The sequence below is a fragment of the Budorcas taxicolor genome, chromosome 13, assembly GCF_023091745.1.
Source record: "Budorcas taxicolor isolate Tak-1 chromosome 13, Takin1.1, whole genome shotgun sequence".
Lineage (NCBI taxonomy): Eukaryota > Metazoa > Chordata > Mammalia > Artiodactyla > Bovidae > Budorcas > Budorcas taxicolor.
Window position 1 is genome coordinate 75774038 of NC_068922.1, and position 24118 is coordinate 75798155.

The 24118-nt window shown below is 46.3% G+C and overlaps 1 protein-coding gene across 1 annotated transcript in view; it reads right to left on the reverse strand.

Moving 5' to 3' along the window:
* Positions 1 to 23805, reverse strand: part of ZMYND8 (zinc finger MYND-type containing 8) — a 121943-nt gene extending 98138 nt beyond the window's left edge. The window contains exons 1-2 of the mRNA XM_052650390.1: positions 23654 to 23805; positions 15406 to 15476 (exon numbers count right to left, since the gene is read on the reverse strand). Of these exons, the coding sequence (XP_052506350.1) occupies positions 15406 to 15476; positions 23654 to 23805 (223 nt within the window). The remainder of the gene's footprint in view (positions 1 to 15405; positions 15477 to 23653) is intronic.
* Positions 23806 to 24118: the final 313 nt, after the last annotated feature.

The following is a 24118-nucleotide window of genomic DNA, read 5'->3' on the forward strand; positions in this document are numbered from 1 at the left end:
TGCCCTCTTGTCTCCATCTCTGTTCCCCTGGGCTTCTCAGATAAAAGCATTTTCACCCAGCTTGAGGGGAGTCTCGATTTGGAAAGATATTTGTCAAGTAACTCTCAGCAACTACTACTATGTCTGGTCTCAACCCAAGAAATAGCAGCCTGGTTTGAAAGATGGTCCCCGTGTTCCTGTGTGGGTATGGGCAGTTACTAGAGGCTGGTTAAGAAGGTGAAGGGCAAAACCAGGTCAGTCTTACTAGGCACAGGGCCCAAGTGACAGCTGATGAGATGAGCCAGTGATCCAGAAGGGAAGCAATGGCCAGGAAATCATCTAAGGAAACTGACAGCCCTGCCTGGGTGGGAGATGGCCCCACGGAAGGATTCCGGACTGCATCCAGTCTACTCCTCACAGCTGTGTGATTCTTTAGTTGTTGGTATTTAAAAATTGGGAAAAACTGATCAAGAAATCCAGATTACTAGCTCCTCTTTAAAAAAAGAAAATTAAGATCCAGCCACAAAAAGTCCCCATTTCCACATGGTACGATCCTCCAGGCTGCTTCCCCTACCCTTAGGATGGAACATGAAATTCCCCATTTGCCAAGGTTTCCATCATTCTTAACTGTCAAGATAATTAATCGTAACCTTGAAAGTCCCTTCAAGGCAGAGTAGAGCAGAGAAGGGCAAAGCAGGTAAATAGTAGGATAAGAGATAAAGGATGCTTTGCTAAAATGGCCAAGATCGAGACAATGCAAGCCCAACATGGTAAACCTTTGCTTTTATTTTTCTAACAGGAAGACAAAGGACAGATGAAAACATATCAAACTGTCAACTAAGTTACCTGGCAGAGGATTTCTGAGCTTTTTCTTTGTATACTTTAGCTTGTTGCCAGGAGATGAACTGACTTTACCATTTGAAAAGAAAATCCAGGGACTTGCCTGGAAGTGCAGTGGTTAAGACTCCACGTCTCCGCTACAGTGGGTGCGGGTTCATCCCTGATCTAGGAATTAATATCCCACATGCTGCAAGGTGCACTCAAAAAAAAGATTTAAAAAAAAGAGAAAATCCAGGGCTTCCCTGGTAGTTCAGTGGTAAAGAATCCGCCTGCCAATGTGGGAGACATGGGTTTGATCCCTGCTCTCGGAGAATCCCACAGGCCACGGAGCAGCTAAGCCCATGCACAACTATTAAGTCTGTGTTGTAGAGCCTGGGAGCCACAACTACTGAAGTCTGTGTGTCTTAGAGCCCGTGCTTCGCAACAAGAAAAGCCAGCACTCCACAGCGAGAGAGTAGCCCCTACTCTCTGCAACCAGAGAGAAGCCCGCGAGCAACGAAGGCCCAGCACAGCCAAAAGTAAATAAATAAAAATTACTTTTTTTAAAAAAGCAAAGAAAATCCAATCAACCATTTTATTCCCTTACTTAGTTTCTATTTCTTGGAAGAGAGTCTTCATTCGAAAAGCATTTATTGAGCAGCTACTACAAATCACTGGTTTAGTCACTAAGTCGTGTCCAGCTCTTGCGACCCCATGGACTGTAGCCTGCCAGGCTCGTCTGTCTGTGGGATTCTCCAGGCAAGAATACTGGAGTGGGTTGCCATTTCCTTCTCCAGGGGATCTTCCTGACCCAGGAATCGAACCCAGGTCTCCTGCATTGCAGGCAGATTCTTTACCTGACTATGCCAAAGCCTTTGACTGTGTGGATCACAATAAACTGTGGAAACTTCTGAAAGAGATGGGAATACCAGACCACCTAACCTGCCTCTTGAGAAATTTGTATGCAGGTCAGGAAGCAACAGTTAGAACTGGACATGGAACAACAGACTGGTTCCAAATAGGAAAAGGAGTGCGTCAAGGCTGTATATTGTCACCCTGCTTATTTAACTTATATGCAGAGTACATCATGAGAAACGCTGGACTGGAAGAAACACAAGCTGGAATCAAGATTGCCGGGAGAAATATCAATCACCTCAGATATGCAGATGACACCACCCTTATGGCAGAAAGTGAAGAGGAGCTAAAAAGCCTCTTGATGAAAGTGAAAGTGGAGAGTGAAAAAGTTGGCTTAAAGCTCAACATTCAGAAAACGAAGATCATGGCATCTGGTCCCATCACTTCATGGGAAATAGATGGGGAAACAGTAGAAACAGTGTCAGACTTTATTTTGGGGGGCTCCCAAATCACTGCAGATGATGACTGCAGCCATGAAATTAAAAGACGCTTACTCCTTGGAAGAAAAGTTATGACCAACCTAGATAGTATATTCAAAAGCAGAGACATCACTTTGCCGACTAAGGTCCGTCTAGTCAAGGCTATGGTTTTTCCGGTGGTCATGTATGGATGTGAGAGTTGGACTGTGAAGAAGGCTGAGCACCAAAGAATTGATGCTTTTGAACTGTGGTGTTGGAGAAGACTCTTGAGAGTCCCTTGGACTGTAAGGAGATCCAACCAGTCCATTCTGAAGGAGATCAACCCTGGGATTTCTTTGGAAGGAATGATGCTAAAGCTGAAACTCCAGTACTTTGGCCACCTCATGCGAAGAGTTGACTCATTGGAAAAGACTCTGATGCTGGGAGGGATTGGGGGCAGAGGAGAAGGGGACGACAGAGGATGAGATGGCTGGATGGCATCGATGACTCGATGGACGTGAGTCTGAGTGAACTCCGGGAGTTGGTGATGGACAGGGAGGCCTGGCGTGCTGCTATTCATGGGGTTGCAAAGAGTAGGACACGACTGAGCGACTGAACTAACTGAACTGAGCCAAGAGGGAGGCCAGGACTAGAAATCGCTAGCCCCACTTTAAAGAGATAAGAAGACCTGGTCCCTGTTATCAGTTCAGGAGGAGACACAAAGGGAAAAGAATGCAACAACAGAAGCTGAAGGCTGGGGAGAGGGTGGCCCAGCACATCCTGGATTCTTTTTCCCCCAGCCTGCGCACCAAGATGCCAAAGAACCTGGCAGAAAGGCAGTTCAGAGGGGCCTGGATAACAAATACCAATTGAGAAGATGGGAAGATAGCTGTGTTCTTTCTTTGAGGATCTTTTAAAAAAAAAAAAAAAACAAGCCCACGTGAATCTAATCAAGTGAAATTTAAGACACCGATAGAATTATTTTTTGAGCATGTTCTATGCTGAGCCAATCCGTAGCTAGGTGTTTCCACCTACTACGTCCAGCACAACGTGTTAATGTATTGAGAGTTGTAATGCAGTGCCATCCAACAGAACTTTCTATGATGATGGCAACATTCCATATCTGCGCTGTCTACATATCTGGACAGCCTCTAGCCACGTGTGGTTATTGGGCACTTGCAATATGACTAGTCCAACTGAAAAAGGAATTTTTATTTCAATTAATATAAACTGAAACAGTCACAGAGTAGCTACCTAATCAGACAAGCCTCGATTTAGAAGCTCAATAGACAACAGACAAGGGAGGAAGTTCAGCAGGCAAGCAGGCCCCTTCAGAATCCTCCACCTGTGCCTAAGGGAAGAATCTGGTAGTAGCCTTCAGAGCAAAATGATTCGGGGGGCTAGAAATGTTTGTGGACTTGCCACCTTCAGCCTAGGTTGGAAATTTTTCCAACCTTCAGGATGTGTGAGAATGTCTGATCAGAGCGGATTACCAATTTTTTCCTTTTCCTGGCCAATTTAGGGGATTTTCCGGGGTGATTTCTTTTTTCTTCACCATGCTTGCAGCTTGCAGGATCTTAGTTCCCTGACCTGGGATGGAACTTGTACCCTCGGGCAGTGAAACCATGAAGTCCTAACCACTTGACAGACTGCTAGGGAATTTCCCCAGGGAAGGTTCCACAAGAGGGGAGCCTGGGTCCCTGAGGACATGGAGAAGACAGGTCCTCAGGGAGAGCAGCCTGGAAGGATGGACAAACCTATGACCCGGCGAGGAGCAGGAGGGAGCCGGTAGGCACTCAGGTCAGACAGGCTGAATAGAAGGGGCAGGTTCTGCAGGGACACTGACCAGAGCCCCAGAAAGCACAGATGGAGTAGGGCCTTGAATCTCAACTCAGGGCTGGGGTCATCTTCAGGAGCCACCAGCAACCCAAAGCAGGCAAGCAAGACAATCGCACTTGTGTTTGGAAAAGGGGCCATTACAAGTGGGCTTAATACCTGGGGAAGGAAAGAAATCAAAGGGAAGGGGGCCATTTCAAAAAGCCCCGTATCCCTGGGGGGGGAAGACAGACAAGCCACCGATCATTTCAGAGAGAGAAGAAATTTGAGCTTAGGTAATTATTTCCAGGCGCGGAAGATGCTAGAAACAAAGCCATCCACTCTAGCTGAAAGGCTGCTTTTACTTCCTTCTCCAGGAGTTCTATCCACCTGGTAGACAAAGTCAAGTCACGCTCATTCATTCAAGAGATATATTTATTGTGCTCCAACTAGAACAGGAACAAGTGGTGGTACAACGGGCACTGGGGAAAACGAGCTACACAAAAACAAAAGGCAGGACCCAGCCCCACCTGGAGCCTGAGCATCCAGGGAAGGCAGGATGTTAGGAGGAAAAAAGAGAGTGGAGGACCTTCCTTCAGAGGATCTGAAAAGATCAGTGTGGTGGGAGTAGAGAGAAAGGGGCACACAGAGGCAGGAGGCTGGAAAAGCGGGCAAGGCTCACACACAAGGGTTTTAGGATTTTGCTCTTCATCCTAATACCAAGAAGCGAGCCCTTAAGACTTCAAAGCAGAAGGTGGTAGCTGAGAGGTTCCTTTTAGAAAGCTCAGGAGGGTAGGGCAGCTAAGAGATAGGAGCCCAGTTAAAATAAAGGGACTTTTCTGGTGGTCCAGTGAGTGGCTAAGACGCCCCACTTCCAATGCATGAGGTGCAAGCTTGAGGGAACTAAGATCCCACATGCTGCTGGGTGAAGCCAAAAAAAGAGACTAGTATAGTTCACCGGTGATAACCTGAAGAAGAGTGATAGGTACAATGTATTATTGTAAGAAAGCAACAAAAAAAGGGCAAAAGGATACAAGAATCGAGGCTCAGTCCCATATCCCTGGCATAGCCAACTGGCAGAGTCCTGGCTTATTCACCATGGGGGAGAAGCAGGTATTTTGTTGGGGGAGCAGGAGGGAAGGCAGACAGTGAAATCAGTTTGGGACATGTTGAGTTTGAGACACCCAGGACCAACAGGTCGAGCAGTCAGGTAGGCAGCTAGCCCTCTGCATCATAACTCAAGAAACATCTAGGCTGGAAGTAAGATATCCCTGAGTCATAAAGCCACAGATGTGGGCGAGATCACCCAGGGAAAGAACGTGCTGGGCAAGATGAGGAACCAAGCTCTCAGCGACGCCAACACTTAGCGGTGGGGAGAAGAGGAGGAGCCGGGGAAATGAGAGGAAAAGCACAAGAACAGGCAGGTTCCAGGGGAACAATCAGCAGTGTCCACTGCCTCTGCTAGATCAGGGCACGAAGTGCTGACACCGCCCACTGGAGTCTACAGGAAGCCCGGCGGGAACTGCTAACAGGCAGCGTCTCGGTGGATGCCACCACGGAGCTGGCAGAACAAAGCAGGAAGTAAGGAAACCAAGACCTAAATACTGACGCTCCTTTTACCAAATTTGGCTATGGAGAGGCCAGAAAAAGGAGAAACACTAATAGGAAAGACGCAGGGTCAAGAAAGGAAATGTGGAAAAGACCTGCGCGTGTTCAAAAATCTGTACATTCCTCAAAAGGCTAAACACAGAGCTACCCTATGACCCCATAACCACACTCCGAGGTCCACATTCAAGAGAAATGAAAACATACACCCACATAAAAACTCGCCCACGAATGTTTACGGCACTGTTCTTCATGACAGCCAAAAAAAAAAGAACAACTCAAGTCCATCAACAGATAAATGGATAAATAAAACAAAATGTGACAATGGAATAATGCGATGGAACATTATTCAGACCTAAACAGGAATCGAGGAGTGGTGTGAGGGGACTTCCCTGGTGGTTCAGTGGCTGAGACTCTATGCGCCCAACACAAGGGGCCGGGGTACAATCCCTGGGTCAGGGAACTAGGTCCCACATGCTGCACCTAAGAAGTTCACGTGCCACAAAGTTGCTTGCCACAACTAAGACTCAGCACAGCCTTAAAATAAGCAAATAATTTTTTTTTAAGTGATATGTGCTACAACATGACTGACTAAGCATAAGAACATTAATCTACAAGTAAGAAGTCAGACATGAACGTTCACATACTAAATGAGTCCATCTATACGAAATGATCCAGGTAAGCAAATCCAGAGAGGAAGAAAGCAGGCTCGTGGTCACCAGGGGCTGGGATAACTGGGCAATGAATGGGTAGTTACTGCTAAAGGGTCAGGGAGTTTTTACTGGGGTGATGAAAATGTTCCAAAACAAGACCGTGGTGATTCACTGAACGAAGCTTCCCTGGTAGCTCAGTGGTAAAAGAATCCACCTGCCAATGCAGGAAATGAGGGTCTGATCCCTGGGTCGGGAAGGTCCCCTGGAGTAGGAAATGGCAACGCACTCCAGTATTCCTGCCTGGGAGATCCCATGGACAGAGGAGCCTTGCGGGCCACAGTCCACTGGGTTGCAGAAGAGTTGGACATGACTGAAAGAATAAACAACAAGATGATCACTGAACAATTCTGTGACTGGATTAAAAAACATGTTGCTGGGAATTCCCTGGTGGTCCAGCGGTTAGGACACGGTGTTTTCAGCACCAAAGGCACTGGTTCGATCCCTGGTCGGAGAACTAAGATCCCACACGCTGCACAAATCGGCCAAACATAATACTTTAAAAATAAAAACCTTGTTACTGTTCCCTTTGAAATGCTGGATCTCTGGGTTCCGGGAAAGCTGAAGGTAAGACAGAATTGGGCAGGGGGCACCCCCACTCACCCCAACTCTGAGATGTGGGCTTGCCAAGCTTGCTCCCCTCAAGTTAATCATCAAGGGCCCTCCACCAATGGAGCAAAGTGAAATAACTACTCTTTGAAACTTTCAAGCAAAAAAAGAAAAAAAAAAGTGCCAGGATCTCTAAAAGGCCTCAGACCTAGAATGTTAACTCCAGAGGCACTGGGAGAAGGAAAAAGGAGAGATGGTTCTTTTGAAACTAAGGTTGAAAATGGTTCATTGTAGATCACAGTCTTCTGGAACAACAGCAGTCACATAAACATGTAACGTAGGTCAGGCTTCAAAACTGGGGCAAACGCAAGGTTTTCCACGAGTGAACCACGAAGATAAATCGCACAGAAGGTGCTGACAGGATTCCATGGGCAGATTGCACCGAGGCTCTGCAGGCCAAGAGAAGGTAGAAGGTTTCTCATTCAGAAAGCCATATCCAAAAATTCTCAAGAGTTGCAGGAATATTTTAGACCTTGTGGGGAGAGGAACAATCTGGTAGTTATCTAACTCGCAAATCAATTCCTTCCACTGCACAGTCTATGGATGGCACTTCTTGGGCTGGAGGAAATGTGAAGAGCCAAAATTGAGTTAAAAATACTGATGCTCATTTTTGAAAAGAAATATTCTCAGCACTTCAGCCTCGCACTGTGATTTAATGGGTGTTTACGGTTATAGTTTCTTAAAGTTTCCTTGGGGAAAAAAAAAAAAAAGAATGATACAAGGTCTCTGTCTGAGAGCTGTCCTCATAAACAGTCCCTTTGTGAAACAAGCTTAATTTACATACAACAGTGAGAACGAGGATCCTGTACTAATTAAGGTTGGGCTGGTTAGCAAATTGCTGTAATTGTATATTCTCCAGCTTCCTGTCTTGGAAAACATACTCATACCGAGGCAAATCTCAGCAAGAATGGTACTGTTCGAGATTTTAATATCTTGGGCTTCCGTTGCATCTGTGCAGGGTTTCCAAGTGGCTCGTTCCCTTGCGCGGGTGACATTACACAGACATTTTTTAAAAATGGTTTCAGCTTTGGCAGCCTGGCATCCGCACACCACAATCATTACTGCAAAAAGCACACATCGCAGGATCAAGACACAGGCAGCCCAAACAGGAGAGCCTTTGTATGGAGCCATGAGCGCCTAGCGTCCATCACTTTTCAGACTTTAAGTTCCTATCCTTGGAGGAGCCACACTCCTACATCGTGTGGCTAAAATCCTGCACTGAACTGTGCTGTGTCCAGTCTCCTGCAGAGAATGCAAACCCACAACTCTCCCACCACTTGTGACCCAGAGATGTGTTCTGTTGGGTTCACGCATGGTCTTTCAGAAACTGGGCTACATGGATCACGATTCTAAATCAGGCATTTTTACAGGAGGCGGGCGGGGAGGGGAATAAAATCCCAGCTGGTGACACCAAGTGAGACATATTCCTGTTCCTGCTTTGTTCAGCAATCAGAGGGAGGCACCCTACCCCTTTAGGACAGATGGTCTCCCACCCACCAAAGGCCCCGAAACCCTGGATACCAGCTACATTCACTGGTCCACCTGCTGGCCCCTGAGGACATCTCACCCAGGATCCTGGGGGCTCATGACCAAGGACAAAGGTTTCAGATCAAAGATAAAACCTAACCTCTCTTCTCTACTTGGCCACTTCATTAATCCCTCTGAGCTTCAGTTTCCTGAACTATAAAAAGGGAATAACAACACACCTGTAACAGCATTATTAAGAGAATCAAACGAAGTAATTTACATCTAATACTTGACACCTAGTGAGTACTCAGGAAAACAGCAGCTAGGCAAACACACTTGGCACCTCGACGGCACTTCCGAGTTTTGCTCTAGCCTCTTTCAGCTAATCATTACCCCTGGACACAAATGTCAACCTGACATCTTGAAAGTGCGAAAGCTTTGTCTCCTGAGAACTAAAATGCTCCAGTAAATGCCAGGGCTGGCGTTATGGCAATGACTGGCTTGGGAATTATTCAGTTAATAAGTGAGTATGTGTCAGGGGGAAGAGGGTGCACAAACTGAAATTCAGTTAGAGAATCCGAAAGGTCGTACAAACTACACAGGAACAGAATGAAAGAACTCTGAGCCAATTCCTCTTAGGACTTCCACGTTTCTCCAGTACAGTTCAGGGTCTCCTCTCCACCCACAAGGAGGGCATGATGCTGCCAGTGTCCCAAGATGCCTGGTGGTCCTCATCCTCCTTTGAGGAATTATCTCTTCCCCAGTGAGGGCAACCCTGGGGGGTCCAAGTGTCTAGTACCAGCCCTTCCTAGGCCAAAGGGCAAAAAAAAGGCACCAGGTAAGGGACTCTCCCTGGGGACTCTATCCTATTGATCTGAAGAGACTGTACATTTAGCTTCACTCCCCAGAGCAGCGCTGGGCCTCCAGCCACTCCACTGAGTCCATCCACCTTCCAGTCCATCCCTTCCCTGCTCCAAAGAACCCGACCTGGCTTCCACTGCTCACAACAAAAGAACCCCAACCGGACGGTATCAGGTAGGGGCTGAAGCATGAATTTCCCAAACCGTAAAAAAAGCTGCTCACAACAAAAGAACCCCAATTGGACGGTATCGGGTAGGGGCTGAAGCATGAATTTCCCAAACTGTAAGAAAAGCAGGTTAGAGGAACAAGTATGTGTTCACGGAGCCCACAGCCTCACAACATGAATTTCGAATCATCGGGACTCAGAGAGAGAGAAGCCTTCACTCCCACCTTTGCAAGGGGGTCACATTTGGACCAGGCTAACTTTAGCTCTCAGAGCCCCAGCAACCCAGTATCATAACTCCAGGCCTTTCTTTGCATATGCGGCGTCCTCACCTAACCCCAGAGGTTCTATCAGAAAGGTTCCCTAGACATAGAAGAAGCCAGTCAGTCACCTGGCCATCCGATGACCCTGGAGGGTGGAAGCTCGGCTCCACACAAGGAAAGCCATCCAAGGCAGTCCCTGGGGAGAGTGGAAGGTCTCCCTCGAAACCAGGTACCCCTTCTCCTCCCGATTCCCCACCAGAACAGAGGCTCCAAAGGTCCTGAGAAAGTCAGTCCAAATGTCTCAGAGGATAGGATGCCTGTCCTAAGCATACCCGCTGGGCTACCCTATACAATTCTCTTTTTTTCAATTGAAGTACAATTTTTTATTGATTCATGTTATATTAAATTCAAGTATATAGCATTTCAATTCAGTATTTTTACAGATTATACCCCATTATGACAAAGTGACTGTAATTCCCTGTGCTGTGTGCATATCCTTATTGTTTATCTATTTCATAGGTAGTGGTTTGTAGCTCTTAATCCCATACCCCTACGTTGCCCATATATATTTATTCCACACATAAGTGAGAGCATACAGCGCTTGTCTTTGACTTATCTTGCTAAGACAAATATTGTCTAGGTCCATCCATGTTGCTGCAAAAGGCAGCATTTCATTCTTTTTTATAGCTGAGTAATATTCATTTGTATATACACATCTTCTTTATCTCTTCTGTTGATGGACACTTGGGTTGCTTCCATATCTCAGCTATTGTAAATAGCGCTGCTATGAATATCAGGGTGCATGTGTCTTTTCAAATTACTTTTTTATATACATATGTATACAGCCAGGAGTGGAACTGCTGTACCACGGTAGTTCTATGTTTAGTTTCTTTGAGGAATCACCATACTGTTCTCCATAGTGGCCGCACCAATTTACCATCCCACCAATAACGCAGCAACGGTTTCCTTATCCCCCTATCACTGCCAATTCTCATTATTTGTACTCTTTGATGATGGCCATTCTGAAAGGCATGAGGTGATCTCTTATTGTTAAAGTTTTGCTTTGCATCTCTCTGACATTTGCTTCGCTTGGCATCTTCCCACGTGCCCAAAGGCCATCTGTGTGTTTTCTTTGGGAAAACGTCTATTCAGGTCTTCAGCCCATTTTTTGATTGGGTTGTTTGTTTTCTGATATTGGGCTTTACAAACTGTTTATATATTTTGGATCATACGATTCTTCATTAACAACCTCCATGCCCTCTTCCTGGAGACTGGAAGCAGGGAAAGAAGCACAACTTGCTGAGGAAGGCTTCCACCTGGTAGGCTTATCAACACAAGTGCACCCTCCTCAGCTGATTCTAATCGTGGTTAACGCGTCCACGCGCTAGCCGTGTTCCTGGCACTGTTCTGGGTGCTCTGCACATAACGAGCAGCACACAGGGTCTAATTCTCTGACCAGTGATTGAACCCAGGCCCCCTTCATTGGAAGCGTGGAGTCCTAGCCACTGGACCACCAGGGAACTCCCCATTTAAAATCCTAATCTGCACCATAACCCACTGTTCTTATCACCCCCCATGCACAAGGGGAAACTGAGCCATGAAGAACAGCCCAGCTAGGCACAGGGCAGCCAGAAGGCAAGCTCAGGGAGTCTGACACAAGAAGTGGGTTTTCTTAAACCTCCATGCCATCCTGCCTCTCAAACGGAAGGGAAAGGTTAACAGTGGTGGTGCAGGCCCTGGAGAGAGAAGGGGCCTGCAACACAGCATAGGAGACCATCAACAAACAAACAAATAGAAGTATAATATCATGGACAAGGTCCATGAAGCACTTCTGGAAGGCCACGAATGTTCAGCTGTCTTGATCTGGGCCATGGTTCCACAGGTGTACACACGTGTTAAAGTGCATCAAGCTGAATGCTGAACGTAAGATTGTAAATGGGGAGTTCCTTGGTGGTCCAGTGGCTAGGACTCCACGCTTCCAATGAAGGGGGCCTGGGTTCAATCCCTGGTCAGAGAACTAGACCCCATATGCTGCAACTAAGAGTTCGCGTGCCCTGCAACTAAAGATCCTACATGCTGCAACTAAGATCTGGTACAGCCAAATAATCAAACTTTTTTTTTTTAAAACGATTTTAAATGTACCAGAACATGGTAAAGAATGGCAGATGGTATGAGCCACTTCTCACTGTGAGAGTGGGAGATCAGAGATTAAGTAAGGACAGAAAGCTAGAAGGATCCAGGTGGTAATGGATCAGAATCAGGGACAACTGTACGAACTCAATCTAACTTAGATACAGACAGAAATACTTATAGAGGTGCCTACCTGTAGGTTCCCATACACATATGTGTTTCTTCACTCTGTCAGCTGAAAGGACCTAGAAGCAAAGACCCCTCAGTAGCAATGAGGACATCCAGCACCCAGATCTTGGTTTCTAAAGCCATTCTCCAATAAATAACAGGGGGCCTTATGGAAATGGCTAATTCTAGGCAGAAAATACATACAAGATGAGCCTATGCGGGGGTGGTGGTTTAGTCGCTAAGTCGTGTGCGACTCTTTGAGACCCCACACCAGGCTCCTCTGTCCATGGGATTTCCCAGTCAAGAATACTGGAGTGGGTGGCCAATTCCTTCTCCAAGGGATCTTCCTGACCCGGGGATGGAACCTGCGGCTCCTGCGGCTCCTGTAGTGCAGGCAGCGTACTACTGTACGCTGAGCAACCAGGGAAGACCCAAACGAGCCTAAAGCATCCTAAGAAATGCCGAGAGCACTTCTGCAGTGGCAGACAGTAAAACAGTATTCAATCAATCAACCGATCAATCAACAACGATGTCAAAGGAGCCAACTGAAAATGCTCCCAGTGGCCAAAGCTGGAACAATTTGAGCAACAAAATAAGTAAGTAGTACCGAACTATAACCCAAAGTATAAAACAGTTTAGTCCCTGCTGATATAGATAAATGGCTGAACAAACACATGAGGAAAACAAGACAAATCTCCCATACAGAAAAACACAAAATACTTTATGTAGATATTCTGGCCTTCAGGAGACGGGACATGGCTCCCCATTCTGTAAACGTGGGCTGAGCACTGTGACTTCCTTCCAAAAAGGAAGAAGAAAAACCTGACAAACATCCCCTTGGCCAAGTGATCAAGGTCAACAGCACCAGAGGTGAACTATATTCACAATACATACCCTTGATATGACGTGATGAAAACGGCACTTTAAAGCCTTCCTCTCAGAAACCCGTAATTCCAGTCTACTCCAGTCCAACCATGAGAAAATTATTATCCCCAAATGAGGCTCATCCTACAAAATACCGCCAAACTAGCAAAGCCATCAAAAACAAGGAAGATCTAACAAACGGTCACAGCCAAGAGGATTCTAAAGGAGACACGTTACTTAAATGCCATGTGGGATCCTGGGTGGGGTCTTGGAACAGACAAGGGATCTTAGTGGAAAAAACTAAGGACGTCTGAATGAAGCACACCAATTCATTAATTGTGACATATGAGCCAGACCAATATATGGTGTTAAAAAGAGAGGGGAAATGGTGTGTGTAACTATGTGTGTGTGGGGGCGGGGGCAGGAGGTAGTATGGGAACACTCTGCTTATCCAGAAACCTAAAAACTGCTCTAAAATGAGGTTTATTTTGAAAACCTATCAGAAAACGATGGAACGGCTCCGTGGGCTGGGTGGCCACCGAAGGCCTCCCTGAGGAGACAACGTCTGAGACGGCTCTGAGATGAGAAAACTAGGCAGCGGGACCCAGGGTGGCGTGCTCCCAGCAAAGGGCCCCCAGGGAGGAGGAGCGGGGAGCTCAAGTGAGGTCAGGTGCACAGAGCGTCACAGGTAAACAAAAGAGAAGGAAGCTGAAGGGCTCAGGCCAGGCAGGTCGGTCACAGTGACTGCAAACTGGAGTCTGAGGGCACTGGAAGGGCAGCGGAGGGACTCAGCAAGAGCAGACAGATCCCATGAATGTGTTTTTCCAAAATCACCCTGGCTGCTGTTGGGAGAGGATGGGGCGGGGCAGATAAGAAAGAGGGACGGTGATGATCCCAGAGCAGTCACACCTCGGGCAGCCCAGACATAGGGTGAAGGGCCAGGAACGTCCAGGGGGTTGGCAAGAAGATGAGAAGTGGGGTCTCCACACACAGACGGACAGGCCTGAGCAAGCTGACAGTCCCCAGTTTGGACCCTTTTGGAAAACGACTGGGTTCCGGGCCCTTTCAGGCCCTGAGAGTTCAGGAAAGAAGCAGCTCCTTGGAATCAGAGCCTCGATTCGGTCCAATCCCATCCTACACTTCCGACCTGGGAGACATTAGCACTCGGAGCCTCAGTTTCCTCATCTGAAAATGGGAACACAACCTGCCACATCTTCCCAGGTTAAGAAAAGGCTCCTGGACCCTCCAAGCACAGCCTACATAAATGCCGCCAGGACGAGTTACCTTTACAAGAGAAGCCCAAGGTGGAAGGACTCTTGGAATCTAACCCAACAGCCCATTTTACAGATAAGAAAACTGAGCAGTGGAGCCAGAAAAGTGTCCGAGTGATGCGCAGATCAAGCACAAAGAGCCCGCCTCCAGCTCCCATTCTCTCGAGTTTCTTCTCCACAGTCAATTCTGACCACAAAGGGGAGCTGGGACCTGCTTCCCATCGGCAGCTGTCTCCGGACACCTTTTGTTCAGATTCCCCTGTGGCTCTGCTGCTGGTCTAGCCTGAGCTGGGTGGGGGCTGTGGGGAAGGGCAGCAGGCCTCAGACTGGGCCTTGTCTCCCTCCCAACATCCTCTTCCTGCTCCCCAGGCACTGACCACCCACCTGGGCAGCCCAGCCTGCCCACCTCTTTGAACCAGGCCCAGACCCTGTCAGGCTGGCCAGACCCAACAACAGCCACCACTAGCTAACCCTCATCATCGCCCAGAATGACAGGCTGTCTTATAGAAATCCTCAAAAAGCTCTGTTGTCTCAAACACCTTTATGGAACCACATTTTGTGAAGCTCTTAAGCTGGAAAGGACTCTTTCCGGCAGAGTCTGTACTCATCCTCTGTCTAGCCCTTCCCACCGCTCCCAGCACAGGTACCCAGAGACTTGTCGAAGGCATAACAACACCATGGTACAACCACTTAGTTTGGAGAGGAGCATTTTCATCAACCTTCTAAAAGCACCCCTAAGGCAACGTGGGTAAGTCTCATACAGACGAAACAAAAAGTTATCAATATCGCAATTAGAAGATCTTTGAGGCGCCCTAACACAGGATTCTGAACAGAAGCACACACCCGTGTTTACTCTGACTTGCAAAATTCTAACACTGGCCCCAGAATTCCAGGAGGTCCTAACATTTTCCTTTACTCACTAACCAAGACCACCGTTTTCCAGAAATGGATGGATCACCTTCATTCCACCTTCATGATTCCAAAGAGACCTTTTATTAAAATTGGAAACCAAAAAGCGGCTGGAGATGCCAGTTGCTTCTAGAACATGCTTTATTTAATTGATTCCCAAAAGTCACCCTGCAGAGAGCTAGCCAGCCATCCTCAGTCATGACACACACCACGTAAAACTGACTGTCGGGACAATTCCCAACAGGTCAGAACACCTAGCCAGACATGCAAGGGAAAGAAAATCAGGAGGAGATTTCTCTATAAATGAGGGTCATCCATCAAAGGCGCCAACCTCTCAAAATGGGAGGAGTGTTGCAACCTCGGCTCGTAAGCCACACTTGACTGCACTACAACAACAAGAAAAAGGAATTCCAATTTCCTCCTCTGCTCTGGAATAGATAATACAAGGTTTTTACTTACCTTTGGAGCGGGTGGAAATATCCATGCCCTCTACCACCTCCTGTTCGGTTTTTATTTCCTCTTCAGCCAAGCTGAAACAGAGCAAATTATGTTCACGTTTTATGTTCACGTTTTAGGTAGACTGAGATCTTGCCCCATGGGGGCATTTATTCAGAAGTTCTAACAACAAAGCCACCTTTTTAAGACAATCCCCCATCCTTAGAAGAGGCAAGGGGAAAGAAACCGACATCTGATTTCAAAGAAGTGTTAAGATTGCTATAGGGTTTTTTTTAAATACTAGTTTGTTCCTGAAGTCAAATGACTATTTCAGTTGTCATGCTATTGGGGGATGCAAAAGGCTTTTTTTAAATGAGACACAGTTACAATCTACCGCCCTGGACCAATGAAAACCCAGCCTCTGAGTAAGTTAAGTTTCTTGTTAACACTGGGTTCAGGCTGGAGATGGTTTTCAGGATACCTGGAGTTCTGATCTCTTTGAGTTCTGCAAGGCAAAGAGTATCTTTGCAGAACTCCCTGCTAAATCTTAAAATTCCCCGATGAGGCAGTGATGAGGCAGGAACATGAAAATACATACATTAAATCACAAAGTAGAAAAATATGCCTATGCTAGAAGCAAAAGGCCTGGCTTCAAAACATTCAAACCACCAGCATTTAGCCCAGGAATTAAGATTGGGGTCCCCACATTCCCAGCTCCTGGGATGTTTCTTCTCTGCAGCAAGCATGGCTTAGAGAAAGCATTCAGCACTCTTCTGAGCTGTGACTAATTATCTTCCCCCCCAACCCCCACTAAAGTGGAATGAGGGATTATTTAAAAGACAGGCTGAGAGTCGGGGGTTGGGACAAGAAGTAGGGAAAACCAGGCCCCTTCACCAGAATCTTCTCTCCCTCTCTTGGCTGGAACGCTCCCCAGCTGAACAAAGTGCAGGTCATTTCCATTTTTCCCATGGATACACACACACTTCTCAGGCCAAGCCAGGAAGATCTGCTTTTAAAACTGCCAACTATTTGAGATGTCGGAACTTTCCAAACGTTCAGCTGACAACGAAGTGATAAGAATTTGAGCAATTATTCTAGATGCATTTTCATCGGACTGTGGTTCAACAAGAAGAAATGAGTGCATCTCCAATTGAGACGGCTGAAATTTTCTGGAAGACTGAAGAGCCAGGACAGGAGGGAGGCTGGGTGAGGCAGGAAGAATCAGAATGTCCCGCCTGTGTTTTGTGGTCTGGGACAGTGATGAGACAAAAGAGAAGTCCCAAATGGCTTGGAACCTCAGGGTCAGGTGGAGATGCATTTAGGAAAGTTCTGTGTTTGATGAGACTAGATAGAAAAAGGAAGAGATGAGAGCTCAGGATTAAGTTAGAAGAACTTGGAGGCCTCCAACTTCACTGGTCTCAGCAAAGAGAAGAAAGAGAAAGGTAGTCTGCTTTTAAACCAGAATATTAACACATTTAGGCCTCTGATATTGAACCCTGTTGACAATTTCATTCACAGTGCATCTGTAGGGAAAGCTTGGGACACAAACCACCAAAGAAACAACGGACATGTTGTCACAAGCGGTTTTCGTCAGAAGCCAGCGCCTCTGAAATTTAAACACGTCACTAACATGCAATAATAGAACAGTGATTTGTGGCAGGTGATTTTAGCACGGGTACTTTTTCTTCCAACTTAAGGGGCAAACATTCTCAACTTCGAAACACACCCCCTGCATGCAACACACCCAGACTGTCAAATGGATGCTGCTTATGGTTTCTTGCTTGGGGTGACTGGAAATAAATTTTAACATAAAGCCCCAGGCAGTCCCTTCAGAGAGGGGGAAAATGGTCAGCTTCAAAAGCACAAAGAGCAACCTTGATCTTTCTAGCAACTAAAATTCTGTTCCCCTCTCTAGCACGAAGTATGTGAAATACTAAACTTCTTGAAACTGATCCCATATTTTGAGTGATGGAGGAAACGCTAATCTGGTATCCAACCAAAATGTTCGGTGGTGAAAAGAAACAATTATGCATTTACAGAGCCTACCCCGCCTCCCCGAAACCCACTTGAAGGATTTCTGCAGTGATGAAAACATTCAAAGGTGTATTGATCACGGAGGAGGGTTGCATTCAAGAGAACAATTATTTGGCTTGTAACAGCCTAGAGGAGGCTGAATACTTCAGGGAGGGAAGCTGCTGAGAGGCTAAGAAAATGCAAACTAGCAAAGGGGTGGCTATTTGCTGCAGAGTTTAAGATAATCAATGCTGGAGTAGAAAAGAGGGAAAAGAAAGTTAAGCTGTTTTATCTTTCCAAGTATTACAAAGTGGGCACCATAATCTAAACCTAACTTTAGCAACAGCACCACCAGCTTTAGCCAAGGATTTGAAGGACAACAATTTCAGAAAACCATCTTTTTCACAGATCAGCAAGCCATCCTTTCAAAGGGAACTCATACATGCACATGCATGCGCGCGCGCACACACACACACACACACACACACACACACAACTTGTATTTGACTAAAGGAAACTGCAATGTCTATGCATTTAAAGGGGAAAAAAAAAATTCATTTACAAAAGCAAAGACCAGAATGCAAAATTAGTCATTTTGAATAGCCACATCTAAAGGGACTTCCTTTTTTCTACACCACTGATCTCATTTTTTTTTTTTTTTTTTTGCTTTTTTGGTTTAGTGTTAAGTACTAGTATGTTGTTAGGTGGGGGAAAAAATATCAATATTACATCAAAAGTGGTGGTGGAGAAAAGATTTGTACCTGTCTGAATGCCCCACAGATCTCAGTCAGTTTAGGTTAAGAACTGTTCAGTCATTTGGAGGAAAACAAAAAAGCAGTCAAATAAGAAAAAGAGGCTATGTCTGGAGAAAAGACGTTGAACTCTTGTCATTAACACATTAAAGTCTTACAAAATACACAGCATTTTTCCTTCCATATCTGCTAGCTTCCAGCAACCCCGATTATTTAAATCCAAAACAATGGAACAAGCAGTCCTTGTTTCAAACTGACATTACTTTTTTTTTTTTAGGTCGGCTAGGGGCCCGCTAAGGGAACGAGTAAAATTAGCTGAAAATCAAACAACAGCCTCTCACCCCAACAGGAAAATACCCCACCGGCTAGTTGCATATACTGTATGCTCCCCACCACCATCCCCTCCTGCACTCACAGGTGCGCCTAAGTCACTTGCCCCTGGATTTCACACACTGATACATTTCAGGCAATTAAAGAAGAAATAACCAGCGCCTGCACAGACAACCAAGACCATCCCATCCCACCCAGAAAGAATAAAAGATTTCTCCCCCAATGCCTGCACAAGAAAACCTCTGCTTACTTAACCTGCATGCACTGGAAAAGAGCAATTAAAAGTTGCAGATGAACTGCACCTCCAGGATGTTTTAAGCCTTCTGATTATTAATTCTGAAGACTCAAGGCTGGTCCGTAATTCCCAGGAATCCCATCCCCTCCACACTTCCAGTAAAGAGAGAGAAAAGAGAGAAATAGCTAGTTTGGATAGAAAACTGCCTGGAAACACAATGCCCAGATATTTCTTCTCCCCAAGTGCCCTTACTATTTGACTTTTAACCAAGAATATCTAACCCCTCTTAGAATATATAACCAGCATGCACAAGACTCTGGGTCTACAGCTGAGGACCATCACACAGCAATTCAAGAATCATGCAATCAGTAGAAAGGACTTTTCCTTCAGCTTTTTCACTTTCATTCAAAATACCAAACTGGTCCAGGCTGTAAGAAATATTTCATCCCCAAGATACAAACATCTTTCCTCTTCCAGATCACAAAAGAGGGAATATCAAAATCCAAACACCATGCTTCCCTAAATCTGCAATTAATTTCTTTAAAAATGGGGGGGCGGGGAGGGAGGGAATGGTTAGCAGCTTTATATAAGCACTCACCTAAAACAGGCAGAGTCATCGGGAGCTAAGCTATTTATGCAGGATTCTTAAAATGGCGTCTGGCAACACTGCCTCATTCCTGTATTGAAGCTAAAATGGTAGCAGTTTGTTCAATAGCTGTAGCTCTGGCTTAAGCAGCCCTGCTAGTTTCAAAGCCACCTTCCTAAATATCAGAACTAGGAAAAAGCTCAACCAAAGGACACCAACAACCCAACGTTTAGAGGCTTAAAAAAAAAAAATCTGCAGTGACAGGGGGAGTTTGTGAAGTCACAGGTTCCTAAGGAAAACCCTTCTCTTTCAGATCCTGAGCCTTCAACGTGAGGCTCTACAGTGAGGCCCCCTTACCCTCGAATTAGGTGGGTGGAAGGTTAGGAATCAGGCAGCCCTGTGGCATAAAGTGCAGACAGACAGGTGTCTGCGCAGATAACAAAAATCTTAAAAGGGCGCAGGCTGGGGAGGGGGAAGGAAGCCCATTCCTCCTTGCTGGTAGATTAGAAACCAGCCTTGCATCCCTACCTAAGAGGAGCTGGGGAAAATGAAAAGTGCTTCCAGGGCAGCAGGCATCTGAAGGGCTGTACCCCAGTCTGAGGCCAAAAGGAAATAAAAAGGCTGTTTAATAAGCCTGGAAACGGCCCCCCAACACCTAGCCAGTCCTAAGACAGTTAACATCACGGAAAAGACAATCTGAGTCTGCAGAGGAGAAACAACAGGAAAACCTCCCCCTTAGCCAAGGCGCAGAAGAATACTCACAAATTAATTTTTGTCCACCCCCAACAGAGCCCTCAAAATTAACCATGGGTTTGGCAAAACCTGCTTTCACAGGCCGAGCTAAGAGCCTCATAGTGGATAATGTAATTTACGGTTACAGGTCTGAGCATGGCCTCAGAGTTTTCAAGGTGACTGTTTTGGAGCTTCAGCAGAGAAAGGAGGGCAGAGTGCCCAACGCTGTGCCAGGGCGAGGACAGGCGGCTGGCTCCTGGCCGGCCGGTAGGTAGGTAATCTTGATGAGGAGGGACAGGCTGGCAGCCCAGTTCGCTGCACTGCTGCAACGGCTCCTGCCTGCTTGTTTATCAGTAAGCAGAGTGGGGCGGAGGGGGGAAGGGCAGCCATAGCCTTAGCAACCTGAAGCCAAGGGTGAATCCTTACTTGTTTCTGCCTTTGCAAGCAAGGCAAGGGCTGGCTTGCTACACTGACTCTCCCTTCCTCCTCCTCTGCGGTGGGCTGACCAAGGCACTTTTGCAGGTTATCTTTCTTTTCAGGGTCAAAGCAGAGGCAAAGCCAGACCTAGCGCTTCCCAGCTGACAAATGTTTGTGGCCTCTGCCCAGGAGAAGGAAGAGGAAAAGGAGGCAAGAGAAACAAAGAGATCACACACATGTCAGGTGGCTGGACTTTGCAAAATAGAAAAACCTACCTTTGCCTTCAGGTTTTGCTGGGTTGCTGTCACCCTGCTTTCTGCAAGAGTGACTCATTCCCCGCCCCCCCCCCCATCTCTCCTGTTTAAAACCTGAAGCCATTTCCCCACTGTTCTCCCTGGGGTAAGAAAAAGGGGAATGTTTTGTTTAAAAGAAAAGGGGTAACAAGAAAGAAAGAAAGAAAAAAAAGCTATTGTTTTCATCTCTAATTTATAATCCAGGAGGCCCCATTGTTGCTTTTCTTTCTGACTCAAATCTTTGAGCTGTTAATTATAAAAGTAACTTAGATTCAGCTTCAGCAGGCAAACCATGTTCCTATGCAGCAATTAGAAAAACTGTGTAGAAAGTTTACTGAGTGATTATATATAATTAATTCTTAGTTACAGACAGAACACGGACCATTTTCTGGAGCTAATAAAAGCAGTTACTCCCCCTCCCCCAACACGAATGCCACTTAATTTCCCAAAGCAGAAAGTGAATCCATCCTGGAGGGTCTTGAAGGGAAAAAAAGAGAGAAAGAGACGAATCAAAAGCTCCAGTGTGTCTGTTTGTTCCTTGCAGCTGTGCATCCTCTTTGGGGATTGAGGAGGCAGAAGGAAAAAGGAAAACAGCCCAACGGTTCTGTTCTTCCCTCTGCAGTTTACAAATGTGGCAGAGAGAACCCGTCTACCTTGTTGTAAAAAAGAAAAGGTGGGGGGAGGGAGATGCCCTAGGCAGGGAACCTAGGAGATGCTTCAGCTCAGCAGACCTCCTTTTCCTAAAAGGAACAAAGATGGTAGAAATTTCCAGAAGGCCTGATCTGGGTCCGGCCACTGCAATTGTCAATCTGTAACCTTTCCTCCAAGTCTATTGGTTCAAAAGCTGGAAAGAGGAAGCCCATTGGGCTGCACTGTGAGCCAGCCTGCTGCCTCTTACCTAGTCCTGCTGCAATGCAGACATTTATTTACCCCCACCCCCCACCCCAAGTGAAAACTGGAAAACAACACTACTTTGAAAGCAATTAACTTTTTACAGACTCATGTCTGCTGCTTGGCCACAGTACTAGAGGCAAGAGGCTGGCTTGGTCCAGGGCTGAGAACTTGCTGGGGCTGCACATCTGAAAACAGATCTTGGCTTTGCAAACCTGTGGGAGCCATTTTAATGCAAGCTTTGGGAGGACAAGTGCCCTGCCCTTAGGTCTCCTTCCAACCCAACAAATACACCATTATGCAAACAGTGACGGCAAGAAACCAGCAGTCTTGTGATTAGATACTGCTCCTATGAACCTCAATATGTAATTTTCATTTACAGCCAGGAGATAAGAACAAAGAAAAGAGCTAAAGTGACTGAACTTTCTGGTGTGGGTTAGAAGCACACAGTTCTAAGTACGTTACATCATTAAGGGCCTGTCTCTTTACTCTGAGAAGCTGGCCTGTCTTACACAGACTTTTCTCAAGCTTAGAATGAGGTACATTCCTCGTTATTAAATGACCTTTTTCCAATGGGTTCTCAAAGGTGGGTTGCTGAACACCACTTTCAAAGAAAGATTATTGACTCCATAAAGTTGGCATAATACAGCAACTGAATATACTTCCAGTTTTTACAGTCCTGGATTGGTCTCCAGGCTGGAAATGTATGAAGTGGAACGTCTAGGGAAATTCTGAAGCAAATGCTAAACAAGAAGCTACTTTTTTCACTCTGAAGTTCTAGCTGCAGCCTTAAGAGATGAAGGGGAAATGTAAAAAGTAAGAAATAAATCAGAAGTAAAGGCAGGCGTGCATACAGATGTGTGGGGCAGGCTTGGAAAAAGGCCGGGTCTGGGATGTACTGAATCCTGAATCAGACCAAGTTTGGCGGTGGGTGGGATTTTTACAGACATGTTAAGTATCTTAAAACATAAGTACTGACACCACCCCACCACACACACACCACCACCCCGAGCTCCTCCCCCCACCCACCCCCTGCCTTTAAGGCTCTGTGACTCTAACACCAGTTTCCTTACATTTCACAAGCAGATTGCCTCCCCAGAGTTTTCTACTTAATATCCAAACAAACCCAATTCAAGGTCTCCAGTCAAGTCACAATGAACTGAACAATTTCTCCCTGTTTGAGGGTAAACAGGAAGTATAATCTTCAATCCTAGCCCCAGGTTATCAGGAAAAACAGTGGATTCAAACAGTCACCTGAAATCAAGACTCTATTTAAAAGCCCTCCTTGGGTTCCTGCTCATAAAAAAAAAAAAAGCCCCCAAAGGCTGGAGCTAAGACCCCCCTATTACAGACAGACCCCAAATGTTCACCAAACTCTTTATACATGGTCACAGAAATGGATTGCTTTACTTACCCAACAAATGTTCAAGCAACCGTCTCATTTTTCCACAGTTAAGAAGAGAGAACAGGCTGGCAGATTTGGGACTTGATCAAAAAGGAAATTTTTTTAAACAGTTACACGGGATTATTAAAAACACACACACAACACCACCACCACAACCCAACCACTGAATATGGGATGCTGCCATGAGCCACAGACGTGATTTTATTTCCTCTGCACTCTGTCACACAGGAGGACAGAGGATGATCCAATGTAGAAGAAGGAAAGGAGAATGAAAAGGCAGGAGAAAGGATACATGAGTTCACTGAAAGCCATGCAAGAGGAGAAAACTAAGGGATTCAAAAGACTCCTCAGATTTATTGCAGGATGTTGTCCAACGTCTCTCCCCCCACAACCTCCTACACTCCCCCCCCCCCCCCCCCCGCCCAATCCCCATCCCTACTCCAAAAACTTCCTCCAAAGCCTAGAAAACACTTTCAGAAACATTTGCTGGCTGTAGGCTGGCTTTGCAGAATAACACTCTGTATCAACAGAAGTCAGGAAAAAAGGCTGAACAATGTAGTTTCAAGTGAAGAAATCCTGCAGGGAGAAAAAAGACCAGAGGGAGACACCACCACCCACCTAGGCCCCAGGACCCAGGACCTGTCCTCAGCACTGCTCTTCTGCTGAGGCCTTTGGTTCTGTTTCAAACACACATCCTCTCTGGCCAGCACTGAGTCCGGCCTTCCCAGCACCTCTTTGGAGGTAAACTTGCCTGCTTTGCTGTCTGCCATGAGCTCTCCTTGGAGGGGAGCCTGCTTGCTTACCTTCCATTTTCTTTCCCCAGCAGGCATGTGACACAAGAGAAGACAATAGTACAGGGTTGGGGGGGGAGGGGGGAACTGCTGAGAGAGAGAGAGAGAGAGAGAGAGAGAGAGAGAGAGAAGAGGGAGGAAGGAAAAAAAAAAAAGCTTCTTTTTTGGCAATACCAGGATCTAGCTTCACACTCTTCTAGAAACACCATGTCCTGGTGGAAGAAAAGGTGTGCCAGGCCCTTGCCAGTTTGCAAAATCGAGCTCTGGCTAATGGCTACTTAGCCATGTGACC